Below are 17,708 nucleotides of genomic sequence, written 5' to 3' on the forward strand. Positions count from 1 at the left end.
AGTCAGGTTAATTCAGTCAATGAATTTGAACTCAGTCATGTTCCTATCAGGTGCTGCATTTGCCGTGTGTTCCTCTCTTATGAAGGGGTACTGTACAGTATTTTGTTTCCTTAATACCACAAAATAACATATTTTAGTTACAAACCACTTAAACTCTTTTGGGATACATCTAAAATGCTGTGTCTTTATATCTGCAAAATAATATTCAAATGTACATAAGCTGAACAATGCATTTGTATACAGATTTCAGTGTATGTAGAGGGGTTTTTGTCTATATTTCTATTGCTCTTTTTTATTGTAATCTGCACTGCACTGAAGAATGTAGTGATTTACTCTTTTCATTCATGGACTATATGAACTGTTTGGAAACTTGGAAATTATGTTAATTGTTTGTAGCTCTATTTGACTTTATCTGTTTTTGTTTGTAATTGTGTGTGTCTGTCTGTGTGTGTGTGTGTGTGTGTGTGTGTGTGTGTGTATTTATTTGAATATATGTTAATGTAATTGTGAAGCTCCCTCCCTCCCCTGGGTTCGGCATCTCCACAATGTGCCTTATCTTCATTGAACTTCCCTAAACATTTGAATAAAGTGCAAGTTGTAGATTTTTATAACTGGTTTTATACTTGGTGTACATTTACATAACATTTTTTGAGACATTATGGCCTAAAATAGACTGACCACGTTTAATGGTCACAATGTTGAGTCTATTCTCATATTTATTCCAGCCTTACTGGGTTTGGTTTTCAGTTTTGTAAAAGTCCGAAGTATGCTCTGTGCAGAGTTCTAAGGGAATAAGTAGGTTGGCGAAACGTCCGGATGTTATATTAAATGATACATTTAAATTCTAATTTGCAGAATAAAGTTATGTATCCAAAATAGATTATTACCATACTGGTTGCATGGCTCTAAGAATGTATTAGAACATCGGAACTACGTGACATGGGGGAATCGGAAGACGTCGGCGTACTTTAAAAAACGAAACGGAAACGGAAAACGGTACGTCGTTGTTATTGTTCCTGTCTCGTGCAAAGAGATCAAGCACTTCAATTATCATAACGACATGGTAGGGCTTGCTCTCTTTATATGTGAAAATACGTTATTCTCATTATAGGTTAATTTGATTAACGATAAAGAGAGGTGCATCTACCACTTGTTCAAATGGACCGCCAACACCGTAGAATGAGTCAGATAAAGCCTTGCCAAATGAGCTTCTTAGCTAGATTTACTTAGCCAGTTGAATGACTGAAGTAACTCTTAGGTTGGCACTATTATGTCGGCAGTTTCACTTGCTACAGCTAGAGTTTTGAGTAGTTTATTAATACTGTGTCGATTTGTACTCCCAAACATATAGAAACTTCACTGCTTTCCGTAGTGCAAGAGGATAAGCATCTTTGTGCAATGACTCAACGCTATAAGTGGCTCAGTGTTATATCACTTTTTCAGATATTTCTAAGTAGTCCACGTGTGTGTCCTTATTTTAAGCTAAGGTGAGTTAAGGATGGAGGACGCTTTGAATCATATGCTTACGGATCCTTTGGACTCAGGGATGAGCAGTGACGGCCGTATAATGGAAGAGTGCATGTTGGGGAACTGCAGAATTCGGTTACCCGAGGATTTGCTGGAGGACGTAAGGGACTTAAACGTTAATGAACTCAGATAAACTATATGAAAATTTTCTATTAATTACTATGTCAGGTACTCGGTGTGCTAGAAAAGTTAGTTTGAGAAATTTTGTGTTTCATTAGTAATATAACCAGAGTGTCTCTCTCTCTCACACACACACACACTATATTGAAAAAACACATTTCTATATAAATGTATGTGTTAATGCACTTTTCTATAAATGTATGTGTTAATGCACTTTTCTATAAATGTATGTGTTAATGCTCTTTTCTATAAATGTATGTGTTAATGCACTTTTCTATATAAATGTATGTGTTAATGCACTTTTCTGCCTGTGGGCGTAGCCGGAGATCTTTTTTTCCGTTCTGAGTGAGAGTACATGGTCGGAGGTGCTGACGGATGCTCAGAGGCAGCGACTCCGTCAGCACTTGCCTCATTTCCCTGAGAATAACGAATCTGAGCAGGACCGTATCATCAGCGACCTCTTCAACAACCAGAACTTTTGCTTCGGAAACCCTCTCCACCTGGCACAGAAACTCTTCAGAGGTAACTCTCCGTCCCCGTCCGCCTCTGCTGCTCAGCGATGGTCCTGTGAGCAGATGATAAAACCAGATTGCTAATCTGTCCACAGATGGCTACTTCAATCCAGAGGTGGTCAAGTACAGGCAGCTCTTTGCCAAATCCCAGAAGAAGAGGTGCCTTTACTCTCTACAACAGTACTACCACAAATTACTCAAACAGATCCTCGTCTCCAGAAAGGTACCGCACTGATGTTTTCAAACAACAAGGATTTGTGATATTTGTATTGTTCTGTTTTGTCTGTATCATAGATAATCATATTCTCAGGACGCATCTGGAGTCATACTTGTCTATAAGTGTACTACATACTTAAAAATGATTGTAAAGCAGTGTTGTTGTTTTTTTTATGGCTCTGTATATACTCATTTCTGAAACAGGATTCTTTCTTGCTGAAAAACCAAACAGGGCCAATTACAAGTAGAATCAGCGATGATATTATTAATTGTGAGAATACCCTTCAGAGGCATGCCGCTATTAATGTGCCCTTATGTTTATTGTTGTTGTTGTTTTTCTTGTGAAGGAGTTGCTGGATCTGGCAGTTCGCAGTGGGCCTGAGCTGATGGCGAAGCGTCGTTATCCGCCACCGTCACACAAAGAGCTGCAGGAGCAGCGCGTCAGACTGAGGGTTAGCCGGATACTGCGGGAGGTGAAGAATGAATGTGGGGACAGTACCGCCTTGTCTGACGAAGACGGTGAGTTTTCTAAATGGAAGGGGGTTTGCTCTGAAAATTCCATTAGTTACATTGTATTTCCTCACTCCGAAGTAGTATAAATGTTTAAGAAACATACAAATACTGTCATTTGATGATCTGTTTTGGAAAAGAGATACACATCTCTGTCCACATCTCTACAGCTCATACTGTCATAAACCACATACTTAAAGTACTTGATAATTATCGGGAATATGACGATGATTCTACATTGCCCTCTAGATGGCAAAAGTGTACCGCCCAATGGTGCCCCTGTGCTTTATGTCAAACAAAACTGGCTTGAACCAATCTAGCTATTTCTAGATTAGCTAAAGCGTCCTATCAGAATCCACCGAGAGGGGATTTTGGTTTGACTGTAGAGCCGTCTTTCAGACCTAAAATCACAGCGTGGTCTGATCTGATCTCTTGAGCAGAGACAGGGCCTTGGCTGCCTGCCCCGCAGTCCCCTCCCTCCCCTACACCCACCATCTCTCTGAGGGTCCTACCCAGCCTCTCCACGCAGGACATGAAGACCAGAGGTGGGTTCGCAGGCAAAGCCCTTAGTAAGGCCAGGCCGTCCGTGGTGCAGATAGAGTCTTTAAAACGGTGTTTGGTGATGTTTCTCTACACAGACAAAATGGAGCTGGGAGAAAAAGAGATGAGAGACATGCTCAGAAGACACAGAGAGAAGAGAAAACTACAACCAGTTAGTTCATCTCCCTGACTTTTTTCACCCCCTTTTGACATATGGGCTCTTTATAAAACTGATCACACTATTCGTTGATCCGTCAGAAACTGTTTTTATGGAAAATTGGGATTTTTTATTTCTTTTGTATTTTCCAACAAAAGTGCTCATACTGACTAAAAAAAAAACACATTCAAAACACCGTTGATTTACCGGGCCATCACTTACTTTGATTTCTTTGAGAGCAAACTTCCATAGAAATGACTTATTGCCAGTTAAATGGGTCAAAGCAAAGGAGTGTAATTTTGACAGTGTCAGGTTCTCTGAGTGATGTGTTTGTGATTTTCAGTACTGTGTGTACTCAGTCTCACAGGAGGCAGGACAAATACAGTTGGGTTTTAAGAGAGGACTGAAAGTTGTTTATTCTCTGTCAGCTGTACAGCAGTGCACTTGCGAAAATATTCAATTTAAACCAGCAAACAAACGTTTGTACATATTTGTCTGCTGAAATAATGTGTCTGGAAAATTGAATTTATCATTTAGTTACAATGATAAATTGATCAAAATAACCTCATATGTCAACAGGGGGGAACTCCCCCATATGAAATTTGTGAATGCTACCATAACTGCTTGGGGTATTATAAGAGCATTAGTGGGGGGAGAAAAATAGGTGTTGACCTTTTTTTTCCCCTTTTTTTTCCTTTTTAAGAGTATGTATACAAGATACACAAAGTTGCTTTATAGTCTCTTTTTTCGTCCTCTTGTGTAGGATCACCCTGACTTGATGACCTCTGATCTCCACCTGGGTGACATCATGTCACGTGTGAACATCGGACGGAAAGGGTCCATGCTGGGTGAGAATAATAAGACACAAACATTGCTCAGGATTCACACTCTCCAAAACGTAAACACAGGGCATGTTTGTGCATCTGTGAGCATCAAATGCCATGATCTCTGTTTTTTTCAAAGAAACTACAAATAGAGTTCGAAAACACATTGAATGGTTTAAGAAATCAGGCATTTGGAGCATGCGTGCACAGTACGCTACTCTGTTAGCTTTAGCACTAAGTACTAGGCAGCTGTTGACCATGGGCCATTCTCAGTAGAAGTGATACTTCAAAAGTCAGCTAAATAAGTGAGGGACCCAAGGCAAAAAAGTGACGTCCATCCAGTCCTGATAATAAAGCACCAAGATTAACCTGTATCAGCTCGTCTTGGAGGATTTTTTTTTGGTCTTTTACTATAAATATTGCCACAACATATTTATCTATGCCACAGGTTATTAGGTCGATTGTGTGTCAGGAAGACAGTTAATCCCACACCAGTTTACACTAGTCACTTCCAGTCATTTGTGTTGGATCCATGTACTTCTGCCTGCTTAATATCCGTACCAAATATTCTGGCCACATTAGAGTTTTAATAAAACTTTTTACAGCAAAAAAACAGACTTGTGACTCGAACATCTTTTGGAACAATCATTACTACTGCATTTTTTTAATGAAATACAGTGCCACATTAACCGTTCTATCAACACCTAGTCATAGGAAGTTTGTGATTTTTTTTTTTAAATATGTGAATTATTAATTGTTCCAAACAAAGCACCCTCTCGCTAGCATTTATTCACTCAGACATTATGTGTGTAGCCTTATTTGACTTGGCTTTGCCCAAGAAGAAACTGAGAGAGGAGAAGAGGAGAAAAAAGATGAGGCCTATCAAAGTGGAAACAGATGACTTCGGCGATGCCCAGGTGCCAAATGCCTCCGCGGCGACCGGCTTGACTGACAGCCAAGCCCCTCCCCTGCCCAGCGTTAAGGAAGAGTGAGTCTGCGTGTGTCCGTAATGATGGCCGGTCTTCAGGTACAAGCTCTAAGCTGACCTGTTTTCATCTGGTCTTTTGCTTCAATCACAGGCCAATGGAGGAATCTCACAACAGCCCTGACACAGTGGAGGAAATCACCGGAAGCTTTTTCAACCTGCTCGAAGACATCCTTCGAGTCGACTGTCTCGCCACCACGTCCACGGTACACACACACACACACACACACACACACACACACACGCTCATCCTCCTTCAAAACAATGCCACCATGCTCCTGCTTTTTTTTCTAGGGGTAGAAAACTTATTTCCATCTATTTTGAAGGTTAACGCACTTTAATTTGACATTCAGTGGGGAATTTGGTTAGCAGAGTAAGGTATGGTTTTTGCTAAGGGGTTGGAGAAGAAGCCTTCATCTCTGGTATCTGGGTGTCTGTTAGAACAGTGGTCTGCTACTGTTGCAACAGTGTCATTGGACATAATCATAACATCCCTGCTAAAGTCGAGCGGGGCTTAACCTTTGCTTGGACATCTGACACAGCAAATAAATCCCCAGAGATACAGTATGTGTCAGAGGTGAAACAAAATACAAGTTCATTTCCTGTAATGGGGAGTAAAGGTCATATGATATTGTATTTATCTATATGACAGTTTGCTAAATGAGTGATGAATATGCCATAGAGCAGATAATACTGTGATAGTGGCTCACCCCTGCACTTTCGTGGTCCTTCTCCACGCAGATAGAGGACAAAGTGCAGCAGTGGCAGGCCGCCTCTGCCAGCACGCTCAACCCCTGGTACTCACTCTCCCCCTGCTGGTCAGAGCTGGTATTGCAGGGGCTGCAATTTCTGTCTGGAGAGAGCAAACGTGAGTAGGATGCTCACTCTTTCACACTCGTATGATGATAGTGAAAAAAAAACATGCATTGAGACTTGTTTTCTTTTCTTTCCTTTGTTTTCTCTCACTCTTTTCCTTGTTTCTCCTTTGATCATTTTTAGGTTATGAGTCTTGATAATGAGTCCAAATTTTTGGTTAATTTCTGCTTCATGTTTAGTGTTATTTTTAATAATTCCATGTAAAAATCTCTTTCTATCTTCTTACTCAAGTATTTTATGATGTGTCTCATCAGACAACATAAGAATCTAATACGGTCACAAAAATGATCATTTTTAAGGTGAAAAACTCAGTCCTTCTATTCTATTCATTTGTTTAATCATCTAATCCTGTAATAGCTGGTGTGATGGCTTTGCCAAGTGGCTTCACTCCTTTTGTGGAGTTCAGGGAGTTGTCCCAACAGTGGAAGTGGATAGGTAAGGTGACACTCTCACTATTATACCCTTTTAAACCTGTTTGCCTCCTCTTTTAAAGTAATAACTGCAGCTGTTTCATTATTTAAAGGCTCTTATTCTCTAGCCTTAGTGACTTGGTCTGAACTCCATGTAGTTCCAGGCTTAGTACTATTTGGGTGTGGCACGCCGTTAAAGTTTAGCCTCACAAATGAAAAATTTCAGCCTCACTTATGAAATATTTGCTTTAATTCTTTCATTACTATGCTCTTTGTGTGATTCAGGTCCGAGTCAAGACGCAGAGAAGGATTTGAGTGCGCTCTGTCAACTCTGGCTGGAGTCCAAAGACCATGTGGTAGTCAAGGTATTCCTCTGCACGTACCAGTCTGCCTAGCTTTTCTTCAGGCTGTCGCGATTCAGGAATGTAACTCTCTGAGTGACTGCGTGTGTTTGTTTTTGTAGCAGGAAGGTGAGGAACCGGCCGAGCTAACCCCTCCTACACCCAGAGTGTGAGTATAACCAAAGGTCACAGCAAGGAGCCTAACAGTCACTGTTAAAAGCATCTGTGCCAGTGTAGTCAAACTCTCTGGCCTATAGGATTGTACATGGTTAAGTCTTGACCGTTACTGTAAACACTGAAACTGTCAAGGCTGATTTGCCCGTGGACTTTATTGTTTGCGGTTCTACCTCATTCCATTGGAGGTTTATGGTCATAGGTGACTCTGTTGGGTAAATTTACCAGCAGTGTGGGAAAAATTTTGTAAATATGTTATGAATGCCTGCGATGGACTGGCGACCTGTTCAGGGTGTTTCCCCGCCTTTCGCCCTATGAGCGCTGGGATAGGCTCCAGCACCCCCTGCGACCCTTATTAGGATAAGTGGCTTAGGTGATGAATGAGTGGTGAGTGTTATGAATGCATACACAAACTCAACCTAGAATTGCATTTTGAAACAAAATCTTTGAGGCAGATGCCACGTACTGGCTATACCCACCCCAGCTGCTCAGAGATGACTCTTTGTTGACCGGCTTTGAAGGATATTTGTTGGTTATGTCAGCGTAAGTATCTATTCATAGGAACTTTCCTGTCATTTTACAGCTGGACAGATTACGTGGTTAGACCCAGCACTGGAGAGGAGAGACACGTCTTTCAGGAGCAGGTTGGTCTTGTACAGTCGAAGACTGCTGTGCCATTCAGTCAGGACGGCTGAGTGAAGTGTGTGTGTACGTGCACTTGTTTGTTTGTTTGTTTAGTGTGAAACTAACCCCACGGTGTGACACATTCTCTTCTTTCAGGAGCAGCAGCGTTATGATCAGCCTCATAAAGCCTTCACTTACCGCATGCATGGCTTTGAGTCGGTGGTGGGGCCCGTAAAAGGTGTTTTTGACAAGGAGACGTCACTGAACAAGGCCCGTGAACACTCACTGCTACGATCCGACCGTCCACCTTATGTCACCATCCTGTCCCTGGGTAAAAACCCTCTGCCCTCATACACTGTACACTGGTCTGAGATCTGTGTGTGTCCCCTCACTGATAACATCCAAGTCAGAACATGCATATTATTGTTAATATAGAAAGGAATGATACATGGCTTTGAGTTAGTGTTTTGTTTTGGGGCCTGATCTGAGATAAATGAATGAATATTACAGATAAAGTATATTGACTAGCCCATTCACAGTCCTGTCTAAAGTCCTTTACTTCAGCCCATCAGGGATTCAATTCTTGAATGTCTTGCTTTACAAGAGAGGATTATCATGCAGACTGTAGTTTGTCAGGCCAGAGTTCTCGTAAATCCAGGGCGAGTTAGCTATGGGGTGAAGTTAGTGTTGTGAGGTCTCTGTGTGACTGCTTCATCCTGCCCTGAGGGAGTGCTGGACTGTGGCCTATCACAGAGAAACAGTTTACCATGTGAAAGTCAGTGCTCAAAGGTATTAGACTTGGTAAGTGAAGTGATTGCTAGAAACAAAGCCATCTTTGTGTGTGTGTGTGTGCGCGCATGTGCGTGTGTGCCTGCACATGCATGTGTTCGCGTTTGTGTGTATGTTTGTTTGTGTATTTGTGCGTGTGTGTGTATGTGTGAAGATGGCCTGGTCTTGTCAGGTGTTTATACTGTAGCGTATATGGCGTTTATAATGTATTGGTTTGCTCTCAGTGCGGGATGCAGCTGCAAGGTTACCCAATGGAGAAGGGACCAGAGCTGAGATCTGTGAGCTACTCAAGGACTCCCAGTTCCTGGCCTCTGATGTTACAAGTGCTCAGGTCTGTCAGTCAGCGTCCACACATGTTTACACCAAAACAATAGTTTTTGTCCTGTCTCAGAGCCCCGTGTTTAGGTTTTGTCCTTCTCCACATGGTTTTAAATCCACTGTCTTTGGCTTATGTCCTGCACAGGTGAACACGGTGGTGAGCGGGGCGCTGGACCGGCTCCACTACGAGAAAGACCCCTGCGTCAAATACGACATCGGTCGCAAGCTGTGGATATACCTGCATCGGGACCGCAGCCAGGAGGAGTTTGGTAATCCGAGCTGTGACTCACCATACAAAACAAAGAGAGAATTAACTTAGGAGAGGTCTCCTAGCAAAGACCAGATTTGACTAACAAATAGGCAACAGCGCAGGTTTGGCCTGTGGAGGGAAACTGTGCCTCATGCAGGACCAAACAGGCAAAACTGGTTTAATCCCGAGGAAAGACAAAACGGCGTGACAGGATCTCTGCCTCCTCTGACAATAGAGGTGATGAGTCAGTACCTAGTGGAGTGCAGTAAAGACAAATAAATGTAGGGGAGTGTCCACTAGGTGTTATTCAGGGGTGAGAAAATGAATATATTAATCACCAGTGCCTGTCATCTAAATCCAACAAACTTGTGTTGAGTTTGGAGGAGCAGTTTTTGTTCAAAATTACCTTTTTTTTTTAGCATAGCTAGTCTTTTGGTTTTCTTACATTTGGGAAATAACTTGTCTTTGTTCTTCTTTTGAACCCATTTTTGAGTCATTCAGAACTGTGCACCTTTAAACAGTTTACCAGATGCACCCAAAGGATTGAAACTTTGGGGTTAAATAGTGAAATAGTGTCTGGGAATTTCGAGAATCTAATTACACTGCAGTGGAATTTCAGCAGCTTGTTGCTTTTGATGTCTTGTTATTGTATATCTTTATATCTTTGGATGGCATAACCTCTGCTGTTGGCATTACTTTGAAATGGGGGGGGGGGGGGATAAAAAAGAAAAAAAATAAATATATATATCTGTTTGTAAGCCTGTGAAAGCCGTGATCTCTGATTGGACGACTGTCGTTTGCTCTTTCATGCAGAGAGGATCCACCAGGCCCAGGCAGCTGCAGCCAAGGCCAGGAAAGCCCTCCAGCAGAAACCCAAACCCTCACCCAAACCTGTGAGTCCCATTCAACACAGCACATGTGTGAACGCACGCTCACACTGTACACACCCTCCCCACACCCTGCCCGCACAAAACGCAAACAATTCCCTGAGTTATTATCGTCTTGGAGAACACGACTGCTTCGTTGAGAAAATAACGACTCTGAAAAAGACTATCAAAGCCGGTCTTTTTTTCACGTAAAACTAGACAGTAAACGCATTTGAATTGTGTATATGGATTATACTGGTGTGTTTTCAATTGAATCGCCCTAGTTTTAGTGTCTGGCAACACTGGCATGTATCCTAAGTGTGCTCTCAGTTGATAGTGAAGGTTGTTCTTGCTTTGTTCTGCAGAAGTCTGGTAACAAAGAGGCAGGTGGAAAGACCTCTGGTGGAGGGGAGTCAGGCCAGGGTACTGGGAATGAAGGTGTGGCTACTTCTGCCTCCACCACTTTACCGCAAACGCCCATCACCCCAACACCAAGCACCCCGGGTACCCCCAAATCACCTCTGGCCCCAACAGTCACCACTCCCACCAAAGCAGGGCTGCCTGACCCTGTCAAATCCAACCCAAGGTTAGTACACAGAGTCAAACATTCCACCGACTAACATGTACCACAAGTTACATCCTGAACCAATAGAATGTGCAAGTTTTCACTCAAAATTCTAGTCAGTATATAGAGAAAAAATACCCTCATTTTTTTAATTTTAATAACCCACAAGTTGTATTTCTGAACAATTTAAGTTATAATTACACTCTAAGACTCTAGATTTAAGAGTCACCAAACACTGTCTTTTTACATAAAAACTTTATAAAATGGGTAGATCTGTTTCTTTGTCTTAATTGGTCAGTTTGAATGTGAGGACTTGTGGAGAAGTTTCTCAGGTCTAACTTCTTCTCTTAATTTCAGAAAACTCATCTCTTATTTTATTCCACTGATTTATCAAAATGGACATATGGTTCCATTTTGTAATCTCAGAAACAAACTAGAGAGCTTGTAATATTATGAAGATTAGCATTTCATGATGTCACATAAATCCAGCTTTTCCTGGTTCCTAGCAACGCCTCCAGTGTTAAACATTTTCTAAGTCGGTGTTTACAGTAATGCTGAGCTAATGGCCCTCTCTCTCTCTCTCTCTCTCTCTCTCTCTCTCTCTCTCTTTCTTTGACCATGCCATCTCCCTGCAGTATCTTGCTGGTTTCACCTCCCTCCATGCCTCAGCTCGGTGCTCTGTCCGCCGGGCAGTCCGCCCCTCAGGCCTGCCAATCTGCCTCTGTCACTACGGCAGCCAGGGCGGTGGCCCACTCCACATCCGGGTCTCTGCCTCAGGTACGTGTGGTCACATCCCAGCCCCCCGCCCAGCAGACCGCCCTCCTGCAGCAGAGCCCGCAGCATATCAGAGTCCCCGTTACCATGGCCCACGCCAAGAGCCTCACTCAGGTAAGTCCCTGCTTACCGCAGTAAGGTCGACGGTACAGTGGTCTGACTGGGTCTGTTAATGCCAAGCAGAGAAAAGAATGGAGAGAAATTGGAGGAGCTGAACGTCAGATACAGAAGTACTGAAGACAAAAGAAAAAACAGAATGAAATGAAATGAAGAGAGGAAATAGGAGAGGAAACAAACGAAATGGAGATTCAATGAAAAGGAGTCAGAAATATGTATTTGCTTTAAAAAAAAATCTACCACAAATGGCAAAAGCATGTAAATGACCAGTTTTAAGCACACCCAGCTAGTCCTAGGTCTTCCTCTCCTTTCCCTTACCAGAATTACAGCCAGGTTTGTTCAGGATGTGAAGCAGTTATTGCAGAATGGTATTGAGAAAGTGGGAGGGTATGATAAAATTGAATTTACTTTTGATCTTTGTCAAAAGTCCACATCTTTGACCAACTGTACAGCGTGCTGTGTTCTCCATTTTCCTCTTGTATTGAAACAAGACGGACGAAATAAACATTTTCTAAGTCACTAATAATACCCTGAAATATAGGCATGTGATGCCATATAGTGCACCAGAGACATTAAAACTTTTATAGGGGAAGAGGTATATATGTATTATATACATTTTCCACGTATTTTCTCTTGAAGTACACAGCTTTATCAGCCTTGAGTACTCATCACATAATGAAGAATATCTTTCCGTCTCTGCTTGTGTGTGTGTGTGTGTGTGTGTGTGTGTGTGCACGTTTGCGGAGCAGGCAGTGGTAACGCTTCCACTGAGGGCCCAGTCTGTTGGAAGCCCAATCCAGGTTCAGGCCACCAGAGGTCAAACGGGTCTCACCGTTTCCAGCCTGGGCTCTGCTGTGACGGTCACCAAAGCTCAGACCAGTCCTGCCACCCCAGGCAGCCCCGCACACACCCCACCCTCCCAGGCAGTGGTACAGGGAGTCTCCAGCCCAAGCATCATCAAACAGGTTAGTACTCCCACTAACAGGCTAACCCTTCCCCTACTGGTCTCTTTCACCGGTTACATTTGGGAGGTTTGAGCTTACATTGTCACCTGATATGAATAGAGGATATCTGCATTATTTAATGCAGTGATTACTTTGAACTGTATAAGAATCCTTAGTCATAATAAATTTTGTAGGCTTATGTTCCCTAGATATGATAATGATTTGATGTCCCTTGAATAGTCAGAGAAAGGTGTCTCAAGTTATTCTTCTTTGCTAACTGTCATTCTTTCCTGATACCTGGTTTTCATTCTGTCTGTTCCATTCTCTTTCTCTTTCTCAGGTTGCCATAACTGGTCAGTTGGGGGTGAAGGCCCAGGGTGGGGCGGGTATCCCGTTGACCGCCACTAATCTTCGCATCCAGGGCAAAGACGTTCTGCGTTTACCCCCATCTTCCATCACCACAGATGCCAAAGGCCAAACTGTACTGCGAATCACGCCCGACATGATGGCTACCCTAACCAAATCGCCCGTGGCAACCGTCAAACTCACGCCAGACATGCTGGGCGCGGCTACCACTGGCGCCACGGGCACCAAGAGCATCTCTGCCACGCTGCACGTGACCCCTCCCCATCCCTCTCTACCCACATCGTCCAACCCTGCCGTTTCCGCCATCGTCACGGAGACCAAGGCCACGTCTTCGTTGGGTACAGCCATGGGCACCGCCGCCACCCTGGTGAAGGTTCAACCCGAGCTAAAGGCAGCGTGCGATACGACCATACGGCTAATGCCAGCTTTGGCGGTTACCGTGGCCGACCCGAAAGCTCGCTCTTTCTCCACCGTCACCTCCACTGACTCTAAAGCGGGCACCACCATCCGTATCATGCCTGGGTTGGGGGTGATACCGCAGAAACAGGGCCAGGCGGTCACCACCGCCGCGGCTGCCACCACCACCAAACCCGCCACAGCCTCCTCGGGAGCCGCCACTGTTACCATAGCGACCAGCGGCGTGGTGGGGGCCAAAGGCGTGACGATCAGACCCCCTGCCGCCGGCTCAGCCATCACACTGGGCACAGGAGCCACCACTGTTAGACAAGTGCCAGTCAGCGCCACTGTGGTGGCCTCACAGCCGGTGAGGCTTCTCCTTACGACTCTGATGACTACATAAATGGTTTCATTTAAATCTCACAAATGAGTTACGGATTAACGTCGTATTTGTGCAATTTACATAGTTTTCATTTTACAAAACGTCATATTTTATCACAGAGATGATAGTGGTTTAGTTCCGTTTTTAAGAGAGAATTAGTCATTGAAAGTAACGTTAGACTCTCAGCTCCTTTCTTTTCAAAATTAGAATTTAAATGAACACTTTTTTTTTTCTTTTTTTGTGTCTGTTACCTTTACTCATGAGACACTCACTGTGGAAATCACCGGTCTTATTTTTTTTTTGTCTCTACAGGGAAAATTACCGGCCAGGATCACTGTTCCTCTCTCTGTCCTAAGTCAGCCGCTGAAAAACAAAAGCGTGGTCACTACACCCATTCTGAAGGGGAACATTGGCACAAAGTGAGCTCTACTCTTTCTTTCACTCCCACCTCACTCAGGCTTGTATTCTATCAGGTGTAGTTAGGCTCTATCATGCCAGTTTAGCATCTGTTATTGCTACTGTATACGGCCATGCATCATATGACGGGGACATAACTGTGTCTTTGATTTAATATAATTAGCACAACATGTCTTCGCTACTTGTGTCAAGTGATAGAGTGTGATTATGACACAGGCTACGGTTCAACACGTGGTTTTTACACAAGCTGTTGTTAAATGCCGGACCTTTCTCCATACGTGTTGAACAACATACGTGAGTGTCACAACTGTTTCACTTGCCTGTATTTTTAAGCAGCTTGGTACTGTAAAAACAAACTTTGAAAAATTCTTTTGTTTGACTTGGATTAAAAACACTACGTTGTAGGAATTTTAAACTATTTTGTTTGTGGATTGTGCAAAACCACATTAAACATGCTAACATGTTCAAATACCAAAATGTAACAGCAGGCACATCAAAGATAGGAGCTGATCTTGATAAAGTATGTCAATCAGAAGTATTCAGTAAAATATAAAACAATACATAGTTTTGGTGCATGTTTATTCGTGCATCAGTCTCTCTCCTGTCATGCTCCAGTCGGAATGTATGGTCAGCTCCACGTTACACAGCAAAAACTCAACGCTCATTGACAGTTTTAGTTTTAGTTTTAGTATGTTGTGTAGAACCAGCCCTCTCTGTCCAGCTCTGCTGGAGGTTTCCATGTTGTTTACTGCAGATTAATGATCTACTGAACTGTGCATACCAACATACCAGGGCATATTCTAGCAGGTGTGTCAAACATGAAGCTCAGTGTTTGTTACAGCTGTGTTATGTCACTTGACTAGTGTCACTTGACAGGATGTGATAGGAGCCAGATAAGAGTTATACTGAGTTTGTGACTCGGTCATGTTCATGTGTAGGGACCATGTCAAATAAAAACTTACCATGACTCTATCTACCAACTTGCCAACCAACCTGTTTTCTCTCTCCCTCTCTCTCTTTCTCTCTCTCTCTCTCTCTCTCTCTCTCTCTCTCTCAGTATCAGTAGTCTGGGCAGAAACATTATTCTCACTACCATGCCAGCAGGCACCAAACTCATTGCTGGGAACAAGCCTGTTAGCTTTGTGACCGCTCAGCAGCTCCAGCAGCTCCAACAGCAAGGCCAGGCCACACAGGTCAGTACATCACCCATCAGCTTTCTAGATCCTTCTCATGCTCATAGATATGAGGCGGGAAAAAAGTTTCAAAAAATCAATTACTGATGGATATCCACATTGTCATATTTTATATCACTGATGAGTATAGCATGAAGAATAGTGGATCTTGTCACAAATGCTGGATTTGTGGCAGAATTTTTTTTTTCCCCTGGATATTACATCTATATGTCTGTGTTGTCCCCCAAAAAATCTAGGGGGGTGTACTTGGGATTGTTATGTGGTCTAATGATACAAGTTATATAAAGGTATTACAAATGTCATGTCATGTGGTCTAATGATACAAGTAATATAAAGGCATTACAAATGGCATTACAAATCGCCAGAAAAACATAATGCTACAACACTTAATGCTATGAATACTCAGTCAGGCTGAACTCAGAGGTCAGTGTTGCTCAGTTGGCATATCAGTGCCACTGTCTACTCTTATGGACAATCCCATTCAAAACTGCTGAACTGAACTGTACTGAATGAGCTCTGGTCATGCCCTGCTGTTAAAGGCAAAATGAGCACAAACAGATGATGCACACTGTGTTTTAATGAATGTAACCTGATACCCACAGCCTTTAGGAACACTGAAATGTCTGCCGCTCTAAACAAGCCCTACTGAAAGGCAGTTTTTCAACTAGAATTTCCGTCGACAGCGTTAGCTATGTTAAATAGTCGACAGTACGTGAGCTGAATGACTTGTCGTTCAAACAGGGATTACCTGGGTTTGTTACCTCACAGCCCTGTCCTTCTGTGGCACCATACAGCTATCTGTGAATTCTTATCAGGAATAAGAACAGGTCCATAAAAATCCTTTTAAAATGAAAATAACAAAGCAATACAACTGTCAAGTGTGTGTTGTAGCAGTTCTTAGGGCACGATGCATTCCCTCTGTTTGAGGTGAAGAGCCAAAAATTCTAATTATATATGTCTGTGGCTTTGGTTTTGTGATTATAATATGGATCCACCATTTTAATGCTTATGAAATAAAACCGTGCTCAAACTGAAATGAGAGACAGTTTATGCAGAGTTTCTATATGAAAACAGTTAAGCCCAAAAAACAGTTCACTTACGTATCTGCAAACTACCATTTCTTAACAGTTGCTGTACAGTTGACAAAAAGCATACAGATTCATTTTAAAGGTAACATTGAAGATGTGGTTTTGTGGTACTCCAGCTTGAAGACAGAATTGACCAGTTAAGACCAATCAACCAGATCTGTTTTCTTATCACAGCCAGAGTTCTTAGTCCACAAAACGTTACTACATCTGATGTAGGGCACAGCTTCTCCACGGTAACAGTGACCTCACCAGAGGAGAGCTTGAAATCCACATTCGACTGAGTCATTTTCCATGATTAGCTCAGGAGCTATTGCAGTCAGCCGTGCGCAGTTAGGTTGCATGTTGTCCGTGTTTGTGGACATACTATGTTCATTTAAATAATTCTTATGTTTGGATAAGTTTTATGTCACGGATGGTTTATAAGTGTCTCTTTGAGTTCACGTTGTTTCGTTCAATTGTACACACATGATTTGTTTAAACACACAAAAAAAAAACAGTGATGGGAAGTAAAGGCTGTTCTGTTTGTCGACTGGTTTTCTCGTGCCGTTCTGATCACGGTGTGCAGTGCTGATGCAGAGCAGATGAACCTGGTCTTTTAATGACACACAGGCGCATAAAAAGAAACTTTATTACTGTTTGTTCTGTTTATGCTGGGTGTTGTCATTGAACTGCTTTTTTACCATCAGGAACAACTTGACTGTCGTAGTCTGTCAGCCCAGACAGAACATCCCTCTGTCCAGTGTGATTTTTAGTGTATCGTTGAGTCACAGTGTCTGTTTACTCTCTCACTGCGATGCAGGTTCGAATCCAGACTGTCCCAGCTCAGCAGCTGCAGCAGCGTACCACGGCTAGCTCCCCAAAATCAGTGTCCACTGTGGTAGTCACCACTGCCCCCTCACCGAAAAGAACACCTGACCCCCAGTGAGTCCACCAGTCAGACCTGAAGGACGTTTAGTCAAACACTGTCTGTCAGAAAGTTCTGGAACAACATCTCACAACTTGTCAACTGACCCCCAGTGAGACCACCAATCAAACCTGAAGGACCTCTAGTCAAACTGATTTTCAGAAAGTTCTGGAAGGGTCTCAGAGGGTCTGTCCAGAACATGATGCTTGGGGAACCCATCACTCAGTGGTTTTGATTGTGACATCCTCTATGGACATTGGGCTTTGGTTTGTTCATTACCATTTAAGGACTCTGATATGAAACAGTAAAGCAAAAGGCTTACATTACTTTTCACATTCATGTCATAATGGACCATTGTTCCCCTTAGGCAAAGACTGGTGTTGTTGTGTGTTGCTTGTGTCAGGGATTCTCAAGGGTTCCAGGATAAATGTTGTTTGTTTTTGCATTGACAAAATCTGTTGATATTCATGTTGGTTTTTGTTCAAGATGAAACTTTGTATTTGACTACTTCTGTTAATATAGC

At 42.8% G+C, this 17,708-nt stretch overlaps 1 protein-coding gene across 1 annotated transcript; it reads left to right on the top strand.

Moving 5' to 3' along the window:
- Positions 1-1,006: 1,006 nt before the first annotated feature.
- nfrkb (nuclear factor related to kappaB binding protein) lies at positions 1,007-17,206 on the top strand. Its single transcript, XM_030781735.1, has 26 exons — positions 1,007-1,063; positions 1,483-1,627; positions 1,968-2,169; positions 2,255-2,382; positions 2,723-2,894; positions 3,326-3,430; positions 3,524-3,597; positions 4,346-4,430; positions 5,220-5,394; positions 5,486-5,597; positions 6,133-6,259; positions 6,625-6,702; positions 6,963-7,042; positions 7,141-7,187; positions 7,776-7,836; positions 7,973-8,147; positions 8,830-8,936; positions 9,069-9,192; positions 9,987-10,066; positions 10,405-10,625; positions 11,240-11,492; positions 12,245-12,460; positions 12,780-13,568; positions 13,896-14,002; positions 15,058-15,193; positions 17,081-17,206. Exons 2-26 carry the CDS (start codon positions 1,499-1,501, stop codon positions 17,204-17,206), a joined length of 3,909 nt encoding a protein of 1,302 aa, XP_030637595.1. The 5' UTR covers positions 1,007-1,063; positions 1,483-1,498.
- Positions 17,207-17,708: the final 502 nt, after the last annotated feature.

Source organism: Chanos chanos, chromosome 8 (genome assembly GCF_902362185.1).
Source record: "Chanos chanos chromosome 8, fChaCha1.1, whole genome shotgun sequence".
NCBI classification, from domain to species: Eukaryota; Metazoa; Chordata; class Actinopteri; order Gonorynchiformes; family Chanidae; genus Chanos; species Chanos chanos.

Excerpts from the sequence above, each read along its gene's own strand:
- nfrkb (XM_030781735.1), top strand. The coding sequence starts at position 1,499 with ATGGAGGACGCTTTGAATCATATGCTTACGGATCCTTTGGACTCAGGG. Across the intron at positions 2,170-2,254 it reads GGCACAGAAACTCTTCAGAG|ATGGCTACTTCAATCCAGAG; the intron begins GTAACTCTCCGT and ends ATCTGTCCACAG. Across the intron at positions 4,431-5,219 it reads ACGGAAAGGGTCCATGCTGG|CCTTATTTGACTTGGCTTTG; the intron begins GTGAGAATAATA and ends TTATGTGTGTAG.